The following is a 24,716-nucleotide window of genomic DNA, read 5'->3' as shown; positions in this document are numbered from 1 at the left end:
GACGTCCGAGTAGGATTATTTCATGCCATTTATATTGAATATTATTCCCCTTTTATTCATACCCCCGCTTGAAAAGCGGGAGGGTATATAGTAATCGGTATGTCCATCCGTCCGTCTGTCTGTTACGCTTTGGGGTACCCATCTCTTATCCGCAACTCCTCTTCTACTGAGTGAAATTTAATGAAACTTTCACAGAAACTTTATTTTATAATATATATTGCCATATTGTGCACCTCCTATTTTACTTTTTGATCCGATGCATATTTTGGGTTTCCCGGCCACAGCAAAAGATGGACTTTGCCATTATAATTATATGGGAGGTGGGGGTATCATTCAGTGAGCTCATTACTCACAATACCACTAGTTGCCTCTTGTAATCATTTAAAATAAAAATAAACGTGTAAAGATAAAGACTTCACTCCTATATCTACAGATCTTCATTACAACCACAACTTCTGTGGCCTTTCCGGCAGCTCGGAAAAACAACCTTGCCGGAAAGGTCCAAGAATTTGCCATTAGTTACCTGAGTATATAAAATACAATTGTGGTATTGCTTTCATAATTTTTTTTATTATTTAAAATCTTCTTTTGGTGGATTACTTTCTATAAATGTAAATTTGTTACCTCCTATAAACAATTTTAATGCCAAGACGTCAAAGTCTTTAACGTCAACGTCATGACGTCTTGGCATTTCATTTGGAAAACAATGCTTATTTTAAACATCTGTACAAAGAAAACCAGAAGAGATATTGTTAAAAAATAAACTGTTTCACAACCTACACATACTGGACTATCATTTGATAAAAAATTATGAAGTTTGAAGATGGTGCGGATTTGTACAACTGTTTTTGAAAAACTTCTGCTGTTGACGGTAGACGATATCTGCATTACAGGAACATTTTTACATATGCAAATGTGCAATTGCGGTTTAAACAGTTGGAAAAAGTAATGATGTGTTTTATAGACTTATGGAAACATTTTGAATATACATAAACATGTTTTAAAAATAGATACACACAAACGATAACCATGGTCAGTGAAATGTGCTTTCTGAATACGATTCATTCATCATTTACATTTTAGATTATTTACAGTAAATGGGGTACCATTAATTGGATTTCTTTACACCTTTAGCATCAAATTCCTATATTTCTAATGACCAATATTTTAAGTTCATTGCATTATCAAACTAGCTATGGATTTAACCAATCCCCCCCTTCTCCAAACCCCCTCTGGTAACAATGGAACCACTTTCCATTCACAATATTATTTTTTTTTTTGACAATCAATGGAACCACTTCCTTTTCACATTTTTGATAATCAACTGTGGAGGAAACTCAACATACAGATGAATAACCAGCTATGTTGTGATTGTGACCTGGCCTGAGAATTGGAATGTATCAGAATGAAGTTGTTCTTCATTGTCCAATGATATAGAGGCACATACTTGTACCATTGGGCAGATATTAATCACTTGTACCATTTGACACATAATCTGTTGCACCGTTTGACACATAGTCAGTTGCACCATTTGGCAAATAATTTGTTGCACCATTTGACACATAGTCTATTGTACCATTTGGTACATAGTCCGTAGCACCATTTGGCACATATCCTGTTGCATCACTTAGCACATAGTCAGTTGTGCCATTTGGCACATTTTCTGTAGCACCATTTGACACATGTCCTGCTGGACTACATGGCACATGTTTTGTAACACTGGGAATATTATCAGCTGTGTCATCTGGAACATAGGTAGGTACATAATTCATCCCAGAGAAATCTTTGGTATCTTTTGGCACAATATCGGATGTACCATCAGATAAATGACTTGTTTTGCCATTAGGCAATGGATCTGATGTCCCATTTGGGACATAATCAAAATTCATCACAGCAAGATCATTTGCATTACCAGCTGCACAACTGGAGATCAAGGAATTCTCTTTATCATTATGAGTGGCAGCAAGTTCTCCAAAATTTGTATTATGTGGGAGGTAGTTTGTAAACTGTTCTGATTCAGCTGTTAGAAGCTGTGGACCAGAACCCATCTCAGTGGTTCGGCGCTCTGTATCCAGTGTTCTGTTGGGATGGTATCCTGGTGAACTTGGTTTTTTGTCAGTTTGGCACATATCTGTCTCTTGTTTAATTTCCATTACATCATTTGGTCCGTCATTTTTCAGCTGATCAACAGCTGAACTTGGTAGCTTGCTACACTCAGTCTGGTTTTTAGCACTGTTGGGTTGGTTTGTAGAGATGGTCTTTGTAATGTTGGGAACAGTATTCTTAAATTGGACATTGTATGGTTGGTGTGCTTGGTTGGTCTGTGTAATATTACATGTAGGAGTGGTGGTTTCATCTTGGACAATATTGATTTGGTTTTCCATGGTGGTCTCAGTAGATTGGACATTGTGTGGTTGGTGACCAGAGGTGGTCTGTGTTTTGTCACATGTAGGAAGGGAGTTCCCGGGTTGGACATTGGTGATTTGGCTTCCTGTGGTGGTTTCTGTATCATTGGATGAGTACATCACATAACCTGATGTCTGCTCAACTTCATCTTCTTTGTTTTCAAGTTCTTCCTCTCCATTCCTCCCCACTTCATTGTTTTCTGGGCACTTCTTGGAGGATTCTTTAATTTGTTGTTTGTCATTGTTGTCTAAAAAAATAAAATTTTTGCAAAAATGTTTGACAGTACCTACAATTTTTAATGAATATAATATTTTCCCCAACATTACTACCAATCATGACTGAATAAAGATCCATGCAAGAGGACAAAATAGTTTTCAGGGAAAAGCAAAACTTTCCAGCTTTTAAAATGACCAGAAAACAAAATGAAATTTAAATCTTTTGAATTTTAAAAATTCTTCTGTAGTGCAGAAAATAATGCTCAAACACTCTAAATAGATAAAACGTTAACTTAGTTTCTTATGTTCTTTTATATGTAAATTGCAAATACATGTAATATTAAATTATCTTGTAAAGTAAATTTGAAGTTAGAATTTTCATATTCAGTATTTGGTCATAATTTCAATATTAAGTATAAATTCATTTAAAAGTGTTTGGGAGTGCAGTGCAATTACAAATTTTTTTTGGAGTTTTTGGATGTTCTTGGGTACATACAGTAAACCAACTTTGAACATGCAAATATTTGCAAGATTAGAAACCAACCATTTATAATTGTGAAACAGTTAATTTTAAACACACAATATTATGAAATGGAAAACTTCAGTTTATGAGATTGTCACAAAACATTTCAATTAATTTTTTTTGCAATTAAATGTCATTTAAAATTGGTTTACAGTATATTAAAGCAATATATTTGTTTTTCTTTGTGTCAACCGTAAAACATCACATGAGACGTGTGCTGTTATTTTTTTTAGTGCAGGTAGTAGATCCAGATCTTTGCTTTATTAAAAACACACAAAAGGGTTGACATTTAGATACCCTTCATATACCCTTCATATCCATTAACTCTCCTTCTACATCCCATGGACTTATCTGCCTCGAGCTACAAGGTTACACAGTTTTTGAAGATTTTTCTTTATAAAGTTATGAAACTGTACTTAAGATTGCTTATTATAACTACAATTGAACTTGAACTTTGGGATCTCAGAAACCAATATCTCGAATACAATGGATATGTAAAAGTGACTTTGAAGTCTCAACCACTTGTCCTTAACATGTAAGTGTTTCAACCTTGATATATTGAAGTTTTTTCTAGGTCCTTTTAAGTTTGAAATAACAAAGTTTGACTGTATTTACCTTGTAAGATGTCTTCCTGACTCTTGTATCCATCTTCTAGTGGAATGCCACTGGACTGTGAAGAGGAACATAAACTATCCTTATATGTCCCTCTGGAATCAGGCGGGAAACTGTCCTCAGTATCAAAGGAACCTTTCTTATACCCTTCAAAAAAGTGTCAGCTTGAAGTTATTTAATTTTTTATATATAAGCATGAAAAGTAGAATTTTTAAAAACATTGATCATTTAATTACAAAGTAAAATGTACCAGAAAGGTTAAGGCTATATAGGTCTGACTACATAGAGGCACTTATGAAAGCCAATAAAGACTGGCATTGCCTTCTTGTTAAGAATGAAACCTGCACCAGTATACAGAGAGGAACAGCCAGAAAACATCATTTATACTACAGAACAGGGTTGTTTCAAGAAAAAAAAGCTGTATGTTTCATAAGTTCTTAGTGATGATATTTTTTTAAAGTACATTTATTCAATATTAACAATATGAATGTGTTCTTAGCAATAAAAAAAATCAAATACTGTACAGCAGATGAGAATCGTGTTGGAAAAGATATTGATTTGTTCAACTTGCAGCAAACTGCAGTCATTGAATTCGTGAAAAGGAACAATTTTATGGAATTTTTTTGGCATTGCTGATATCTTTCAAAGATCTCAATAAAAATTTTAATATGTTTAATAAAATTGATATTACACATATCATCATCATAATTCTATTACCATGCACACATTGGGTGGTGACTGAAGTTGCCTTTGCATAATCGGGAGGAAGGTCCAATATAATATCTCTCAGAATTCGCTCTTTTTTGTCAGACTCTTCAGAGGAGGGTGGGCCGTGAGTTGACGTGGGGGACAGGCTTCCGTGACCGCTGTCCTTACTGATCTGCCGTGGAACATCCGTGATTGGTAACGTTACCATGCTGGATTTAAGGTCGGGTTTGGAGTCCTTTGGTTCACCACTCCCATCTTCTTCATCAAGGTCCACCGAGGATCCTACTGGTAAGATATCTTCATAACTGTGATTTACTCCATTATGTCTAATATCTCCATTTGATGACATTCCATTCTGAGGAGTAACGAAAAGACAATTTGATGAAAGTGAGGATAAATAAGAAAACAAAGGATAATGATACCTCAAATATTATATACAAATGGCAGTTTCATTCAGCTGCAGTGTATCAGATGGTGTGAAGTAATAAATAAATGCTGTTATGTGTAATATACATACAAGTGAGAAGCTGTTACTTTATATATACCTACAGGTGTGATGAGGGGTGAGCTGGATCTGTCAGCTGGTGTGGTGAGGTTATTATACAAATTGCTTTCAGTGGGCTAAAAAACAAAAAAGATAATTTACAAGAGTGAGAGCTATTTACTTATAGCAAATACCTCCTCCCCACTACAATAATATTTTTTTCTTTACAGACTTCCTGATCTTATATCGGTAAATCTAAATAAAGCTCATTATGGAACTTTTTCTCTAGTTAGCTCTTAGGTTTTTGCTAGTTAGCTATTAGGTTTTTATTAGAAAAAATTTTTTAAAGAGCAGTGATTTGTGTTGTATATAATACGTTATTATTCAAATGTATGCAAGAATAAAAATTTTCGCAAGCAGACAGACTCCTGTGATTATGCTAATATAAAATACTTGTGAATAAAAATGATTTACAGCAAGTCCAAAGTCTATATACCAAATTGATCATCAGATTGTCTATGATTAAATATTTTGACAAAATTCATACATACCAGATTTTCATAGGGCCTAACTTGTATATTTTCTATTTCAAATTTTTCATCCAGACCTAATTTACGTCTAAAGAGTCTGTAAAGGATAAAAAAAAAATGATAAACAATACCTTCAGGTAAAATGAGTATCTATATATAAGCTGAAGTTCACCTTCATCAAACTCATGCTTGATTATGTTTCAACTGCAAATTGCCCTAAACTTTGAAATATTTTTAAAGGATAAACCCAAACACATGATATTTCCAAATAATGCAGTCAATGACATACATGCAAGTCCTGTACTTGTATAAAGCCCTTAATAGAATAAGGTACTCATTGAATAAAAAAAAATTCTCATGCATTTTCAGGTAATCCATGAAATAAAAATGTATTCTATTTATTTATTATTAATATGATATTTTGGGTTTAAACCTTTGAGCGCAAAAACACAAACCTGCAAACAAACACGAATCCTGCAATGACAAGTATAAGAACAAATATTCCTCCGATAGCAATGCCTGCTATTGATCCCCCTGGTAAATCTACAAAGACAATATCAATGAATTAGTCTTATAATATAATATAAATGTTTAAGGTTATGTAATAGTAAGATCATATGAAGAGAAATCTTCGTGATGAAGATTTCTCTTCGTATGATCTTACTGACTTAGAACAGAACCTCAGCCAATCAAATGCAAGGATTAAAATAATGTATATATCGAGCACGCAATCAACATCGAACACACGTGGTTTCAGAATGGACTCCCAACCCATTCAGGTTAGCACGGGATTATATGAAATACCTTGATTTACTTGGGAAATGGTATGGTGAAGATATTAAAGTTACTGAACTAATGAATACCATAGGCGTCGGAAGCAAATTGAAAGTGTGTGTGGGGGGGGGGGGGGCTAAACCAACAAAAAAAGGTAAACCCTAATTTTCAATGCCTATATTATGTATATATTTGCAAAAGAAGTGGGGGGCTAAATATTTCCGATTCCTATGAATACCCATGTAATAAAATCGTAATATCTACATTTTTGAAAAATGATCGTGTTAAAATGACAAGGCCCTAGTCAGCAGGAGTGGGTATGGCTGTCTAATATCAAATAAAAATTTGATGAAAATTGTGATTAAATCTGTCTTGAAAGACAAGGTTCGTCTCTAATATACATGACAATGGTTGTATTTTCTGTATGTACCGAAATGTGAAAAAAATAATATTCAAGAAGACGACAAAAGATTACAGAGGGAAAAAAATTTAGCAAGGCCTAGAAAGTTTAAATATCATGATTGTAAACAGCACGTGGGTTTTGAATAGTTTCTTTTTGTGTGCTGAACAAAGACCAACGAAGACACACCCATATAACTGTCAAGCGAACCAATCAGACACCGTTGAATTTTTCAGATATAGAAAAATTCTTCACCATGAAGAATCAATTCTTCGAGAGAAATGGAAGCATTTGATTGGCTGAATAAGTAGGTTATGTTCTAAAGAAATTAGAGATAAGCCAGAGTTTTTTGAACAAAAGAAAACAGGTGCACGCACAATAAGTATGGACCGAACCTTAATTTCTTTCTAAAAATGACCATTAGTTATGGTTTTTTAAATAAATCTGGTAAAATTGCTCTTTCATTTTAACTTTGTATTATATCCCTTATAAATTCCTGTATCACATGAAAATACAGTTCATGAAAGCTCTTATTCATATTAACCTCCGGGCCATTACTTTTCTCAACATATGTAGCAAAGAAAGATAAATCTTCTAGATTTTTTGTTTGTTGTTTAACATCCCTCTATATAATTTTTGATGAAAGTACAGTTTAAGCAGAAGAAAAAATAATGTTACCGTTATTGGTAGGTCGTCCAGTCACCATTTTACTTCTACGCCCCTCCTTCGTGAGTGACATGGCTTGTACCCACACACCATATTCTGTGTCTGCCTCCAAGTCTCTTAGTGTGTACTGTGTGGTACTGTCTGCTGGAACACTCACAGAATATTCCCTGCCTATAAATCATCAATATTGGTTAAAATCAAAAAGCTCCATCAGCTTTTTCCTTAAAGATGAAAGAAATTAACTTCTTCTCAAGTTTTACAACTGAATATTTAGTTTTAGATCATGAAACCAATTAATCATTATTAATATCAATACTACTGTATTTGGTATGTAACATAAAATTTGAGGAGCATATTCCTTGTATGTACATGTAATGATACATTTAAGTTAAAACAACCCCATGAGTTATGCTCAAACCTTCGCAAGATTCTTGTGTATTCATCTTGCAGTAGATGATCCGGTATGTCTTGATGAAGGCGTTATCTGAGGCCACTGACTCACATCTGAGGGGACTCCAGGTCACCACCAGGCTGTTTTTAGGAGGGTCTGGGGAGAGGGACACACCATCCACAGGTGAGGGCTCTAAAATTACAACAAAAATGTACAATAAACATTTCTAGCATTATACCTGCCTTCAGCACATTTCTAGTCCTCTAACCACATCTTTCACATTTCTTACCTGCATCCTTCACATATCTGCATTCCTCCTGCCATTTGATTCCACTACTGAAATTCTTATCATTGATGGCTGCCACACCAAATATGACATCATCCAGAGCTTGACTAATCATGTCTGCCTTCAGAACTGTGTGATTCATATTCCCCAGTCTTCTAAGTATATGTATTTCATCCTGAATAAAGAATTATTAAATTTCAAGTTCAATTATGAATTCTGTAGATGTACTATTTTCAATGGGGTCATATTTCCGCCAAATCTCAATTTCTGTTTAATGTGCAGGTAGAAAATGACATCATTTCTTGACTGTCACTGTATGCTAACATTTATATTAAATGTGTGAACAAATTTCTGCGGAAAATTTATAACCGTTTACATAGCATCAATTAATACCATGCAGAAAAAAGTACTTCTACAGTATATAAACAAAGAAAGTCAAAGAAAATTAAACATTTTCTGACATATCTGGCATGGTTAAATAAAATTGGTTCTAACGGTAATTTTCATCCATTATGATGTACATTTGTACAATGCAGTCCATAAGCAAATTTTGTACATTTTCTATTTATCTAAATAAAAAGTTTGAGATGCAGAAAATACCTGCCATAGATTAAAATTCTGCCCTTGATTTTCTACAAATGAGCTTTTTATATAATTATTTTGTCTTCTTCATTACCTGACACTGCAGCACTGCTGGTTTGACTTTGCACCACACCACATCAGTAGCAACAATGGCCTCCCTCTCCAACCCAAACCAGGACAGCTGCACCTCTGATTGTCCCTTCTGTTCTACTATAACTCTCTTGGGGGACACCACATCTAGTTAAAACATAGGTATATAATCAAAAATTACAAAGCTCAATTCAATGAATGTAATCTTTTAAATTAGGATCCAAACAAATATTCGGGTGATGACTGTATCCTTAGATGCAACATTTATTCAGGTTTTATGTGTTTTTGAAACACTGATGCCCCTGAGTGGCAGCTTATGACAAATACAAGTCAAATGCCACAGTCAAGGGATCAAGAATATTGTTAACAAAGGAAAAGTCTTGTCTCAAGGAATAAAATGTGAATTACCGGTATGAAAGCCCTAGCAAGAACTTTTCAAAAGTAATGGTGAAAGTTGATTTTTTTCAAAAGTAAAGTGAACCTTAAATGTCAAAATCAAAATTAATGGTGCCAAACAGAAGACCTTAAGCTTGTCACAAGAAGTGAAATATGAAACCCAATCAACAACCATTCAAAAGTTATGGTCAATGTTAAAGTTATTAAGATAGGTCAAACTTCAAAGTCAAGGTCAAAGTACTGAAATTGTTGGCTTTAAGGTCTTGTGGTGCCAAAGGCAAGATCTTTCCACAATATATACACTTGTGAAACATGAAAGCCCTTGCACCAATCATTTAAAAATTACAGCCAAGTTTAACATTTTTTCAAAAGTACACCTAGGTCAAACTGTTGGTCCCAAGGAAAGAAATACACATGAAAAATAAAAGTCCTAGCAACAATCCTTAAAAACCTATTGCCAAAATCAGTTTGTTTCAAGAAGATCAAGGTCAAAATCGTTGGTACCCAAGGAAATGTCTTTTGACAATGAATACCCAGATGAGATTTGTAAAATTTGCAAAAGTGGCTCAAAATCCAAGGTTTAAAATAAAAAATGTTAAAAGTGGATTCCCAAGAAAAGATTTTTTCTAAAGAAATACACAGGTGAAATATGAAAGTTATGGCTCCAATCAGTCAAAAGGTATGGGCATGCAAGGATAAAGTTTTTTTTTAGACAAAAGTAGGGGACATAAAAATTGTATCTTTATATATACTTCAGCAAAGTGAGAGTGATATAAAGTTTTTCAAATACCTTAAATCAATATGAATAAATAGCTTAGTAGCTGATTTCTTTTGATTTGTTGGAGCAAATATTAGGGCTTTCATATTTCACAGTGTATTGCATATGACATGTACTACCCTTTTGTACCAACTATTGTGACCTGGTGGCCTTGGAAATTGAACTACTATTGTAAACTTTAACTTTGGCCATAACTATTGAACAGTTGGTGTTAGGGCTTTCATATTTCACAGGTGTATTTTTTGTGACTTTTCTTTGAGTACCAACTATGTTGATTTTTTTACCTTTGAGTTTTACTTGCATGTAAGAAATTTTCACCCTTACCATAAGCATGGTCATATAAAGTCATATAAAGGCATCAGTGTGTTTCACAAACACATCTTGTTTCATCATATTTGGACAAACGATATTACAAATTTTAAAACTTGTCAATATCCAAACACCTTTTCATTCCTTAAAGGTAATGGGCCTCAAGGCTCAACCCCTGTGCCTGACTGCCTGTGCTCTATTACTTTTAAGAAATTCACATGCAAGTACTTAATTAATCTTTAAAATTAGATATCATTCCCTATAATTACTAAGGACCTTCACTGAATATGTAACTTCAAAAATAAGCTTATGACATGATGACAAGAGCTAAGATTAATTTCCATGAATTTCTACAAACATATTTAGTTGAACATTTCTTTTGTTTTGACTCAACTTCATGTATTTGAATTATAAACTTCTTGCAGAGCTATCAATATTTTTCTTTACCTGTGTAGGCGTGTATGTATATAGAGGAGTTAGGTGAACATCCAATAAGGTTACATCCTCGAACGGTTATGTTACGGCCTCCACAAGGGATGTTAAAAGTAGCTGATGTCGCATTAGGAGCTACTCCCTTCCAATCGTCATCACCGTACACCACCCTGTATTCCTTCAAAGGTCCATTTTGAAATTTTCGCGGAATTTTCTACAGTATAAATTATGATGATAGTGCTTTTGAGGAATGAAGGCAATAATTGAGATGCAAAATTTACTATTAATTATGGTTTATCACTTTTTATTTGTGAGAACTTTATTTTCTCATAATTATGCAAGACTGTGTTTGCAAAAATTTCATTCTCATGTATATAAGTATTCGTACGATTATACATGTATAGAGGAAAAATCCCCATCTGTGAAAATTTCGTCTCACTAATTTAGAGTTAATGACTATCTCATGAAAATAAGGTGTCACGAAAATTTAGTTAACTTCAGTATGGTAATTTGTGAATATTTCAATATTCAGTGTTTAAAAAAAAACCTTAAGCTATCATCTCATTAGTGAACTAAAAAACATATATCACAGTAAATCTTAATTTTCCAGATTTGACACCCACATTCTATAAGCTGTCAAATAATTTTCAAAAGATCATGTCTTAATATAGATATGGTCCAAAATCTGATTCTGCTATTTAAATGATGGTTATATAAAATGATGATGTACCATATTTAATTTTTAAAAAAAAAACCTACCTCCCAGTAAACAATTATAGATCTATACCCTGAAGTACAATCCCCCGAGGAAAAACCGCTGGACTGCAGGGGTGGAGAAAGAGATGGGGCTACAACAAAGGAAAGTTTCATGTGAAGAAATTCAGGAGAGAAAAAAGGAGAAAGGTGAAAAGGTATACACATTATCTATTTTTATGTGTATTACTTTGAGAGGAAAAAGTATAATATAGCTTGAAAGAATGTGCAATATCTTTTTTATCATGTATATTACCATGATAACAAGAGGCCCCTGGGTCACATTGCTCACCTGAGCACAATGGGCTAGTTAAAAAAAACACAAATCAGCTCAGTATTGAAAAGTTTACTTGTTGGGTGAGGGGGGATTTGAATATTTTATTACTTGAGAATGTCACTATATCAATAAAGCATTCATGTTTAATTTTGCCATACTTTAGAAGAAGAGTTTTAAAGATTTTTCTTATATATTTCTATGTAAAGATTTGACTGCCCATCATGGCCCTACCTTACCCCAGGGGTCATGATATGAACAAACTTGAATTTACTCTAACTGAGGATGTTTCCATATTAATTTCATCAATCCTAGCTTTGCTGATCTTGAGAAGATTGTTAAAAGATTTTTCCTATGTATTCATATGTAAAACTTTGAGCAGTCATTGTAGCCCCGCCCTACCCCACGACTTGAAGAAACTTGAATCTTCACTACCTGAGGATGCTTCCACACGAGTTTCATCTTTCTTGGCCCAATGGTTTTAAAGAAAAAGATTTTAATAGATTTTTTCTATATATATTCCTATGTAAAACTTTGATCGGCAATAGTAGCCCCGCCCTACCCCCGGGGGTCATGATTTGTATATACTTGAATCTACACTACCTGAGGATGCTTCCACATGAGTTTCATATTTCCTGGCACAGTGGTTCTGGAGAAGAAGATATTTCCTATATATTCCTTTGTAAAACTTTGATCAGCCATTGTGGCCCAGTCCTATCCACTGGGGCCATGATTTGAACACACTTAAATCTACACTACCTGAAGATGCTTCAACATAAGTTTCATCTTTCTTAGCCCTATTAATGGTTCTGGAGAAGAAGATTTTTAAAAGATGCCATTAATTTTTATTTAATTCATAATTATCTCCCCTTGGAAGAGGGCTTGGCCCTTCATTTGAACAAACTTGAATTCCCTTCACCTAATAAAAAGTAAAATATACTTTGAAAGAAAAAGCATTTATCTATTTTATTTTATGTATATTGCTTTGAGAGAGAAAAAGTCAAATATACTTTGGATAAAAGTGCTACTCTAAATTGATTTATTCCAATAGCCAACATTAATGGTACACAATACCTTAATCACACGTGTAAGACCATTGGTTAACAATACCTGTTTCACATGTATCAAAGTCCTTCTCAACTGGATCACTGTAGTACAAGCCTCCTAAAGGTTTAATCCTCACTGTAACTGTGTAGGTAGTGGCAGGAATCAGGTTACACACAACAAGGCTTTTATTAACATCAACATCATGAACCTAGCAGATATTTAAAATAAAACTTTATATTTTAATGTATCTTAATTTTTTTGGGGGAGGGGGAGGATTTTTTTGCATTTTGTGAATACAATTGCAACAATTTAGAAACCTTTAACAAGTGCAATATTTGTGCAAGCTAATATGTTGAAGTGAATTCAAACACCATATATTAAGCAGAATTTTTAGCCAGGATTTAAATTTGGTGTTATTAGCAAGAGTGCTGATATTGCTAAAATTGAATATCGCTAAAAAATTAATTGTGTTTTTATAGTTTTAATAGCTTTCTTTAGTGAGCAATTTAAAATTGCTAAAACTAGAAAACTGACCAGTCAGCAAGGGCCCCGCCATGGGGTAGAATTAATAGGGTGCAGCTTACGGAATAATTAAAAAATGTACGAAGAATAAGCAACAGCAACTGTATTCTTAAAATTTCAAGATAATTCATGAATATTCAAAAACCTGAAAATAATATCCTTGTATTTACATTAGGCAGTAAAGAACAACTTAACATTGAATGTATATTTAAACAATTATGAAGCTTGTGTTATATGAAATGGCAGCCTTCAATGAATGCAAATATCATGAAGGCTTGACCTTAACTTCAAACAAACAGCAGTTGCAGACAGAGGTTTTCATTAATCTTAAAGTGGGAGATAAAGAAAAGCCTACTTAATTTTCTGCAGCAGGCTAGATAATTAATCCCAAGGGATTAATTGTACCTCTCTCATCATTTTCTTCTAAAGTTACAATAAGAACTTTTTCAGTATCAACGATAGAATGGGGTTTTTATACAACTATCCTAAAAATTAATAATATTCTTGAATTAACATAAAGTGAAAAAAAATAAATCAAAAAATCTTCTTTAATCTATTTCTTGTTATTAGAATCCAATGAAATCATAACTATTAAACAAAAATAAATTATAAAAATTTATATTTAAATCCACATTTCAGAGTGTTCATAGCATTCCAAATTGACTTAACTTCAAAACAAACTCCATTTGCAGACAGAGGTGGTAATTCATCTCAATTTGACAGATAAAGATAATGCTCTGGATTTTCTTCAGGAGGAAAGCTAATTAATCCCAAGGGACTCATAACAGCATTCAGTTTGCAATGGGAACATCTTCAGCAGTAATATCTCTCTTTGCCAATGCTTTCGTATATAAAGTTAAGGAATCTACCCCACCACCCCAGCTCCAAACCAGGGGACATAGAGAACCAAACTTAGCATCAAAATATGTATGTCTGCCTACTGAACTACCATACCAAATTTGTACTTGATTGTGCAACCATAAAAAAGTTGTCCATTCATTCTTATGCATAGTTAAGGAATCTACCCCACCACCCGAGCTCCAAACCAGAAGACATAGAGAACCAAACTTAGCATCAAAATATGTATTTCTGCCTACTGAACTACCATACCAAATTTGAACTTGATTGGGCAACCATAAAAAGTTCTTACGAGAGGTACATTGTGGGGTAAAATTAACGTATTTTCCAGCAGTGTGGGGTTTTTTGGGTACTGTGGGGTTAACCCCATAATGAAGAGGTCTAATTACGTTCAAAATTACTCTATGAGGTCGAAAAACCTAAAATTAGATTTAACCTCACAAAGACTTTGTCCAAATTTTGGACATGTCCTTAGCCCAAAACGCTCAGACATTCAGAAATCTGCTGTTTAGAGGAGTTCGGTAATTGAATCGAGGAGTTCCGAATACCTGAGCATGCGCATATATTTAAAACTAACTGCGCATGCGCAGATTACGGAAGTAGCTGTGTTTGGACACTTTGTATTAGCAGTGAGGAAATTCGGAAACACAAAAAGCAAATGCAGTAAGTCTTACTATTTTGTTGCACCACATTGAAAAAAAGCTTTGTAAATTGTTTGACATGCTTCATACGTACATTATGCAGTTGTAGAATTTATTTAAAGTCAAGGAAAGGACATCTGTAGTCCACATAAACACATACCTATTGAAAACGGGCTTTTGTGAAAAAAATTATAATGAATGCACTGATAGTTCTTTTTTTAATCAGAGGTCTGCAATGAAAATCGACCGATACCCGGGGGTCGGGCTAGTGGTTTTCTGCATGAAGGTCGCCCCGTTGGCCAGTAAAAAAAGATAATATTATTTATACACATGCAATACGTGCAAAGCACACCTGGTACGTATTTTCACTCGTTTTTTGCTATAAAAATCCAAACCATTTAAATTTTCCATATAACATGCTCCAACTGTCAATAAATCTCCATAATTTAATCCGTATTTGAGTACTACTTGGCTTATTTACTTCAAAAAACGATCGTGTTTTTTCTTAATTCGAATTTTCTCTATATCTATGGTAAATACATGCAGATATCTCATAACATAAATACATGTGATTCTTCCGACGGGAGACAAAATCTCTGGATTTTTCACGCCTGTTCCGCCCCTCCCGATTAATTTTTAAATCTTCCGTGTTTAAATTTTTTCAAATTGAATATTTTTGGCTTTAATTTTATCCTGTTTCGTAGTATAATTGCTCTCTCTCTCTCTCTCTCTCTCTCTCTCTCTCTCTCTCTCTCTGAATTCATTCTAGATACGTACCAATTGTTTATCTACTCTTCACACATTTGTTTACATGTACTTGTAATCGTACCTTAATCTATAGAGAGAAAATCAGAATGGAAAAATGGAATTAACAATGTCACTGCAATAAATTTTCACAGCAAGTAGGCTTTGTAGGAATCAACATGGGGTTGTATAATTAGGTTGTAAAATTTAGTGGTATATCAATTTGATAAATGACAATCAATGTTTATAAATGAGTGCAGGACATTTTAATCAGTTGTTAAAATACCCATTATGTCACATTTTTTTCACATTCGCTTGTGTAATTATGTGCCCGATAATAAAATTCACCTATTAAAGAAATTAAACAAATTACCTTTAGATACGTATATAAAATTATATAACTCTGTTTGTGTTAATGGAAAAAATATAATTGTCATGTAAGATCAATTTGTACTTATTTTTCAAGATCGACGATTGAAAATTTAAAAGAATTAAATCACAATTAATAGTTTTTCCATAGCTAAACTTAAAGAAATTCAAGCTTAAAGCTACATTTTGTAATTTACAATATTAATTCATCATTACTTTGAATATTTACAGTGAGAGTATGTGACTTAGCTAATACAGGGCTATCAGTATTTTCACACCTGTTAGATTTTGATTCCGTGTAGAAGCTCTAATTGCAATTTTTGTCAAAACAAATGTTTTGTATAGCATGATTATCTCGTGAATTTCACTATCAGGAGACGATCGATAGGGATTAGTTACGCTCTACTGCACTTGACACCTGTGTTGTGTAGAATGATTTTAAACTGCGTAAATACAAATCTTTGGTCAATTGAATAATTTTTTGTGTGTGTCTGCATGTTAGATAGAAATTCTGACAGCTTTATAAAAATAATATTAAAAATTTACCAGACTCTAAAAGCTTCAGCAAACTAGTTGATCGAGGATTAATTGAAGGGGGGGGGGGGGGGGTTACACTGCTGATCATTACCTGAACATATGATAGTGAAGTTTTTAAATGGATTTTATTGACACTTACTAAAATAAATTTTCATACTTTTAATTCACCATTAAACTGTCTTTTAATTAAAGCTTGTGTATTTTTTCTTATTAAAAAAATAGATAGTAGTAAGGCACATGTATTTCTTCTTGAATGATACTGTAATTCAATTATCATATATTTGAATGTAACAAAAGAACACTCTGAGTTCCCGAAACTAGTCAAAAATATGTCGGACAATTGTCTTGTAAATATTCAAAATTCACCGGACAGTTGTAAAATTTACCTGACATTAATTTTTTGTATGTAAATTTAACATATTATAGGATTGGAAATTGTGTCGATATAATAAATAATATGTGTAAATAAAAAGATGGCAAATGCAGATTTAAAAAAAAAAAATGATTAAAATATTTTCTATAAGGCCTGTGTATGCAGGATTTGACGTCGCCGACGGCGTGTGATGACCAACGCTTAATTCATCGTATAAAATTATTATGTCCTTTCTGACAGATTTTTAAAAAATTTTTTTAAAATAAAATCTGCAACATGACAACTCTTGGTTGATTGTTTGGAATTAGTGGGAAATATATGTTGTTTTCCAGGCTTTTTTCTTTTGGATTTAGGATTTTGGTATTTTATGTGCCAGGAAAAATATTACGTAAAATATCAAACTCGTTTTAAAAAGCCTGGAAAACGTCCGATATTTCTGACTAGTTAAAATTTATTATATAACCTCCACACAGTTAAAAATATGTACTAATGATATAAAGATATGCAAATTTATCATGAAAATGATGATTTAAGTGAATTTGTTGTCGTTTTACTACATTCAAGTCAGTCCGCTATTTTTAGAAAAGGGGAAAAACGCGCATGTATTTTAAATGCTATCAAATACATTTAAAAAATCCAGAAGTTGGTATAATATTATCATGCTAATAGATTAAATTATAGAGAAAATAATAAATGGTAACAAATTGTCTGTAATCAAGCAGAAATAGCAGGCAACTCTTGCAACCCTGCAAATTCGTCCTTCAAAACGAAAGTAGATTGTCACATTTTTTTACTGTCAGAACTACGGAGTGCATATATTAATATCAGAGGGAAAAATATTTGTTTGACAGTGTTTTTAAAACTGTTTTTCCTCCCAGACTTATGGAAATTATTATTTTAATATGTAGCTTTTTATAGTAGACAATTTTACACATTTTATTTAAACAAGATCTGGCGCGCCCCTGACGTTTTTTTCATTCCTTTAGTTTTGCATTTGTTTATTGTCAGGACAATTGAATTAAATGATTTTGTTAAGATTATATGTAAACGTTATACAGTCTGTAAAAAAAAAAAAAAAACCATCAGACATTTTGACCGATAAAATTAAGATTTTACCGGTCCCATTCAAAGTTTACGGGGATCCCTAGTGGACCGGTGCGTTTCGGGAACTCTGAACACTTATGAATGTATGAAGTTTAACTGTTTTGTAGGAACAGAAACATCAGTGGCGTAGCTAGGCTGAAAATGAAGTGCATGCTCCAATTTGCAAGGGTCTGGGGGCCGCCCTGAGGCCCCGAGTGGGTCCAGGGCAAAGCCCTGGTGGGGGCCCAGGGGGCGAAGCCCCCGGAAGCTCCTGGATTCTGACGATTTAAACACTCATAAAATCATAAAAGAAAGTGAAGAAAATACATATCTTGACAACGTTTTACCATTATAAATAAACCCAAGGAGCAATTATAATTGTAGAGAGACGATTTAAAAAAAAAAAGACTTAATTTTTAAGTAATACAGGACATGCTATCGTAGATTGGCTAGTATAAAAATTTTCGGCGATGTTTTTTATCCGCAAAAATTACGAAAAAAAAGAATATTACATAAGGTAATAAATAAAATTAAAGTGGCTCAGAACAATCTACTTATTAATTCATCTTATAAAATAAATATTTTTGTAAATTCAACCCTAAAACTTAATTTCATTTGAGAAAATGAAATGCTCAATTTTTTACGGTAGCTGCCATAATGGTTTTCGAACTTACAGTGTCAGTGACTTTATTTTTTTTTTAAGTAGTAAAACTACGCAAGTGTACATGTAAAGAAAATTAGAAGAAACATAACTTTTGATACTACAGTTATAATTTAATTTGTACATGACTGAGAAGGAGTCAAGTCATAGAGTCTCATTATCTTTTTTTTCAAAATGATGTGCATGCTCGAGCATACAAGCATACATGGTAGCTACGCCACTGAACATGCACAAAACCTTAAAAATTTGGAATTCTTTAATTTGATATTTTTTAAATAAGCATGGATTAATATATATATACACACATACAAAGGTTTTGTGAAATTGACATGTTTAATTAAATCAACTGTAGTGGTTATTGCTGTTTATTTATTGACCGACTGGCTACTTCTTTGGCAAACTGGAATAAGAGGCCACCTGTCTAGTTTCTGGACTTCCCAAAGCTTAAAACAAGTTTGACTGTACTTTTTCACCTTTTACCAATATAAGAAAGTAGTTCACAGTACATGACAACTATGCTATAAATAAATTTCGATGAATTTTAATTAGTAACTCGGAATTTTTGTGTGTGTTATAAATAAACATTTGCTTCTGTATTCCTTTGTAGAGTTCAGATACCACTGAAAGTGAACATCAGTGGAACTTTGATGATCTAGGCCACTCTATTGTTGCAGCAACACCAGCAGGCGTCGGACATTCATAAAGTTGAAAGAACAAACCTATGACTTGAACACACAATTTGTGATCTGAATATAGTTCACAAATTTAAGGAAAGCAACTATTAAAGACATCCAGATCGGTGGTTAGTACATGTTATAAGTGCCCATAAAATCAAGACAACAATATTATTTTACAATAAATTAAAACATAACCTGTAAAAAAATTCAACATTATCATTTAGAAATATATTTTACTGTTGTTTTTTTTTGACAGGTATACATGAAGTATGAGTTAAAGACTTTTCAGAAGAACAAGCACAATCCCGATTCATTTTTGCCATTGCCTTCTCCAAACGGCGACATTCAGGACCTGACTTACTTTTCAGAAAAAAGAAGATGAATCGATTTTTGAAAGTTAATCTAAAAAGAAAACATTTACATGGGTCGTGGATTTGAATTACATTTTCTTGATGGGCAACTAGTTTCAAGTATTTGGATGTCTATTCTCAAGTTACTGCAAACCTTAAATTAACTTCTTGATTATTAGTTAAATGTGAGACCGTGTTAAAGGTACTTGGACACAGATTTGAAGTTAATATTTTCTCATTTTTTCTTTATAATATCACGAATTATATATTTTAAGAGCATTTCACACAAAAAGTAATTAAAAATCTTATTTCATTGAAAAGTTATTAAAACTGCAAACCTTAACATTAACTTCTTGATTATGTAGTTTAAAACTGAAAAATGAGAGTGTTAACTTGAAGTTTACAAATCATCGTGGATTTTTTTGAATTGAGTTTCAAGTATGTGACATATATTGTGTGTTTGTTTTGCTCTGATTAAAAACTTATGTTTTGTGAGAGTGTCAATCAAACCCGCCAATTTGAAATTTCAATATCTTTTTGTGTAAAATGCTATTAAAATATATAAGTCGTAATATTATTTAGTTAAATGTGAAGTACCTTTAACTTGAAGTAATCATTTTTTGAATTGAGCTATGTAATCTCTGATTACTTATGTTTATTAGTGTTCAGCTTTAAGACAAAAGGATCTTTTATGAACATTGCATTCGGCATGGCGAATTTCTATACATTGACAGTCATAGTTTTCGTCTTTTTTAATTAGCGATCTCATTTTAAATGTGAGAAATAATTATTAAACTGAAATGTACATTTATGTTGTTTGATTTTAATTTTTTGAAAATTATAAATCAATTGCATGTTGGTTTTTTTTTTTCATTTTATTTTAGGGGATGGGAGTGGGGGTGCAGCTCTAAGTTTGAGTATATTTTCCAAAAGGATGTACATCGTTATTTTTGTTTTAAGATCAATTTTAAAATGCAAAATGATGAGATATTAGACTACACTTTTTTTCTTAAAACTTCATTTTAATTAATATATTTTGTTTAAAATAAGTAGCAATAACATGCAAGTTTTAGAGTTATTTGACAACTCACTATATACTTGGTTTTTTTTTTTTACATCTATGAAGATTGTCTCAAATTTTGAGGGTTTTTTTTCTGTGTTCTACATTTATTGACATGTTTCTTATCTGTGTTCAACTTGTCGAGTAACTGAAAAGTTTGATTAAATTTTTTTTTAAAAATCAGGATCATCTCTTTTATTTATTATTATTAATTTACAATGAAATTATGTATGCTTTTGATGCATAATGTACACTTCAAATTCATGCACCAGCAGATTCAAAGGAAAAATTATCATTAGAAATAAGCAGTAAAGATAAAGAGATTATCCAATTTAAAATAGTTTGAAAAATATTTAAAACAAATTTTCGAGTATGTTATCAAAATAGGAAAAAGTATTATGAGTATTGTTTGGTATTTTTAATAGTAAAAAAAAAGGATATGACGTACTGGCAATCGCATCATCTCACTCAGGGTCTTTCCGTCAGAGTTTGGAAAAACAACCTCGAATGTATTAACATCACCTGATGTTAAAGGTTTTGCTTTTCTTGTTTTTTTTTTCAAATATAGGATAGAGGAATTAAGAAGTCCCTTTTATAGTATATTTTATGTAATATCATAGCATTGAATAAAGTTAAACTCCATATTCCACAGATAAAAGGTCTTCATGCATTTATTTCGAAGATCATGAAAGGGGGGGGGGGGGGGGTTGTTGCCATGGCGTCTAACTAATACATTCGAGGTCGTTTGTCAGCTAGTCAGAAAGGCTCGAGAAGTTGCGATTGAACATAGTGGGGGTACTTGTTCTTTTATTACCAGTCCCTGGTAGAGTTTTTTGATATTAGAACATACTTGGGGTTTTCAAACACTTAAATTCATATGGTTACTGGTATCTGTTACATGAGAACACAGCGGGGTTGTTTGTTTAACACTCTGAGGTTACTAAGATGTCTGATATTTTCTATCAGAACATATTGTGGTTCTTGTCTAACACTTTGTGGGGTTAATGTTATCTTTTATCTATATAAGAACATAATGGGGTTGTTACACGTTATGGGGTTAGTGTTGTCTATTATCTTTATGAGAGTACATAGTGGGGTTGTTGTCCTAACACTTTATGGGGTTAGTGTTGCCTACTATCTTTATGAGAGTACATAGTGGGGTTGCTATCCAAACACTTTATGGGGTTAATGTTGTCTGTTATCTTTATGAGAGTACATTGTGGGGTTGCTGTCCAAACACTTTATGGGGTTAGTGTTGTCTATTATCTTTATAAGAGTACTTAGTGGGGTTGTTGTCCTAACACTTTATGGGGTTAGTGTTGTCTATTATCTTTATGAGAGTACATAGTGGGGTTGCTGTCCAAACGCTTAATGGGGTTAGTGTTGTCTATTATCTTTATGAGAGTACATAGTGGGGTTGCTGTCCAAACACTTTATGGGGTTAGTGTTGTCTATTATCTTTATGAGAGTACATAGTGGGGTTGCTGTCCAAACACTTTATGGGGTTAGTGTTGTCTGTTATCTTTATGAGAGTACATAGTGGGGTTGCTGTCCAAACACTTTATGGGGTTAGTGTTGTCTATTATCTTTATGAGAGTACATAGTGGGGTTGCTGTCCAAACACTTTATGGGGTTAGTGTTGTCTATTATCTTTATAACAGTACATAGTGGGGTTGCTGACCAAACACTTTATGGGGTTAGTGTTGTCTATTATCTTTATAACAGTACATAGTGGGGTTGCTGTCCAAACACTTTATGGGGTTAGTGTTGTCTATTATCTTTATGAGAGTACATAGTGGGGTTGCTGTCCAAACACTTTATGGGGTTAGTGTTGTTTATTATCTTTATGAGAGTACATAGTGGGGTTGCTGTCCAAACACTTTATGGGGTTAGTGTTGTCTATTATCTTTATGAGAGTACATAGTGGGGTTGCTGTCCAAACGCTTAATGGGGTTAGTGTTGTCTATTATCTTTTTAAGAGTACATACTGGGGTTGTTTGTCTTATAATTTATGGGGTTAGTGTTGTCTGTTATATCTATATAGCATAGTGGGGTTGTTTGTTTAACACTTCTGGGATATTCTTGTCTATCATCTTCATGTGAAAACATGATGGGTTAATTTACTTTGATGCAACAGTTATCCTCAAATAAAAACATTTTTTTGCATTGTTACTGCTATGCAGTTGTTGAAAAATGTTATTGCTATATCCGTTCTAAGTTCTTCTGATAAACAGTAACAATTTTAAGTACTTATAATTAGTTGCCTGTGAAGTTGACTTGATATTAAATAATTAATTTTTAACCCCACAAACATAGATCTTTAACCCCACAAACATAGATCTTTAACCCCACAAATATAGACCTTTAACCCCACAATATACCATTTGTTTGAATTCCTAATGAAACCTCTCAAGTCACCACTCTACTATTAATAACCCCACAAAGCAAAATGATAACCCCGCACCTTCCGTAAAATGCACAATGTACCTCTCTCCAAACCAGAAGATATAGAGAATCAAACTTAGCATCATCAAAATATGTATTTCTGCCTACTGAACTACCATACCAAATTTGAACTTGATTGGGCAACCATAAAAAAAGTTATTAGAAAAAAAAACAGAAAATTTGTGGACGGAAGTGTGACAGACGGACAGACAGACAGACAGACGGACGGACAGAGTGATTACTATAGGGCACCCGCAAATCCTTGCAGGGCCCTAATTACTTCTCCCTAAAAATAAAATACTGATCTAAAAGGACAAATTGCTAAATTTGCGTCTTGCTAAAATTTATACAATATTGCATGTACTCAGTGGATTGCTCGACTATGCTATTTAATAGTCTTAAAAAGAAGAAAAACGTGTATAATTTATACCAGAGGTACACTGTTCCATTGTGACATCAGGGTGACCTGAGAAGAGGTCTTGACCCCTCCTGGAATCGTGCCCCACAACACATTGGCACACCCACAGGAATCCAGGGATGAGGCGTTGACATATTCTGTGGGCAAAGGTTTAGCTACAAAAATAAATTTAGTTTAAAATTTAAACTCTTGTTAAATAAATAAAATATAAAATAGTCGGCGTATATCCTTAACAGAAACTTCCAAAACTGATCATGATCAGATATACATATATAATATTCTGCATACTCTCATCAACTGACTCTCTTTTTATGTATCGGTCGAAATTGATATATTTAAAAACAGCTTGCAGAATCAAAAGGGTTACATTATCAATAACATATAGTGTGTATTAGAATACAGCAAGAGATATTTGTAAAACACTTATACCCCGCCCCTTCCCCAAATAATTGGAATTTTTCTAAGTACAAGGGGCATAACTCTGTCCAAAATAGCCAGATTGTAGTCAAAACAGAACTTGACCTAGATATTCTTATGATAAATCTGTATACAAAATTTCATTTTAATACATATGCATGCAACCTCTGCAAAGAAAATTAACAAAAACTGCATATTAGTGGAATTTTTCTTAGTCCAAGGGGCATAACTCTGTCCAAAATGGCCTCATTGTACCCAAAACAAAACTGGACCTATATATTCTTATGTTTAATCTGTATACAAAATTTCATTTCAATATGTGCAAACTCTGCAAAGAAAATGAATCAAAACTGCAAATTAGTGGAATTTTTCTAAGTTCAAGGGGCATAACTCTGTCCAAAATGGCCCTATCATACCCAAAATAAAACTTGTCCTAAGGGGTGTTAAGAATGTTCATCCCATGTTAAAATATTTTAGAATTTAAAATAGTTTTTTGTTAAAAAGATGAATTTTCCAGTCTGACAAAATCACAAGATAATGTTTTAGATTAATAGCAATTCATTTTTAATAGAAAGATAGGGGGCCGGCTTTTCTTCCAAATGAAAACATATACAGTGTATTTAACATAATTACAACAACTAAATATTTAGACAGGAATGCTGGTCATTTTGTGTGAAAATATGAGATTGTTTAATTTGTTTCATTTCAAAAAATGCAATCTCTGCAAAGAAAATGAAGGAAAACAGCAAATTAGAATTTTTCTACATCCAAGAGGCATAAATGTGTCCAAAATGGCCCAATCATACCCAAATTAGAACTTGACCTAGATATATTCTCATGTTAAATTTATTATGAAATTTCTTTTCAATATACACAACCTCTGTGAAGAAAATGAAGAGAAACTG

The 24,716-nt window shown here is 33.0% G+C and overlaps 1 protein-coding gene and 1 long non-coding RNA gene across 4 annotated transcripts; one reads left to right on the top strand and one right to left on the bottom strand.

Annotated features, from left to right (window-relative positions):
* Positions 1–1,366: 1,366 nt before the first annotated feature.
* Positions 1,367–23,562, bottom strand: LOC134245422 (uncharacterized; the record flags this gene model as incomplete). Its single annotated transcript, XM_062727705.1, has 14 exons — positions 1,367–2,653; positions 3,760–3,903; positions 4,474–4,819; positions 5,014–5,085; positions 5,500–5,575; positions 5,934–6,021; positions 7,331–7,489; positions 7,737–7,901; positions 7,999–8,170; positions 8,672–8,814; positions 10,598–10,796; positions 11,342–11,430; positions 12,720–12,864; positions 23,407–23,562. Coding segments are annotated over 14 exons (3,141 nt in total), but the record flags the coding sequence as incomplete, so codon positions are not given.
* On the top strand, positions 14,330–19,662 carry LOC134245420 (uncharacterized). Of its 3 annotated transcripts, XR_009987425.1 has the most exons (4): positions 14,330–14,699; positions 14,904–15,032; positions 19,052–19,246; positions 19,378–19,662. It is a non-coding gene; the product is annotated as an uncharacterized LOC134245420 (long non-coding RNA). The 3 variants fall into 3 exon arrangements; XR_009987424.1 differs by lacking the exon at positions 14,904–15,032; XR_009987422.1 differs by having other exon boundaries at positions 14,330–15,032.
* Positions 23,563–24,716: the final 1,154 nt, after the last annotated feature.

This window comes from Saccostrea cucullata, unplaced genomic scaffold (assembly GCF_032062105.1).
Source record: "Saccostrea cucullata isolate Sc308-1 unplaced genomic scaffold, CSIRO_AGI_Scuc_v1 ctg2188, whole genome shotgun sequence".
NCBI lineage: Eukaryota > Metazoa > Mollusca > Bivalvia > Ostreida > Ostreidae > Saccostrea > Saccostrea cuccullata.
Note: the sequence above shows the minus strand (reverse complement) of the source record. Positions and strands in the feature narration are given on the sequence as shown.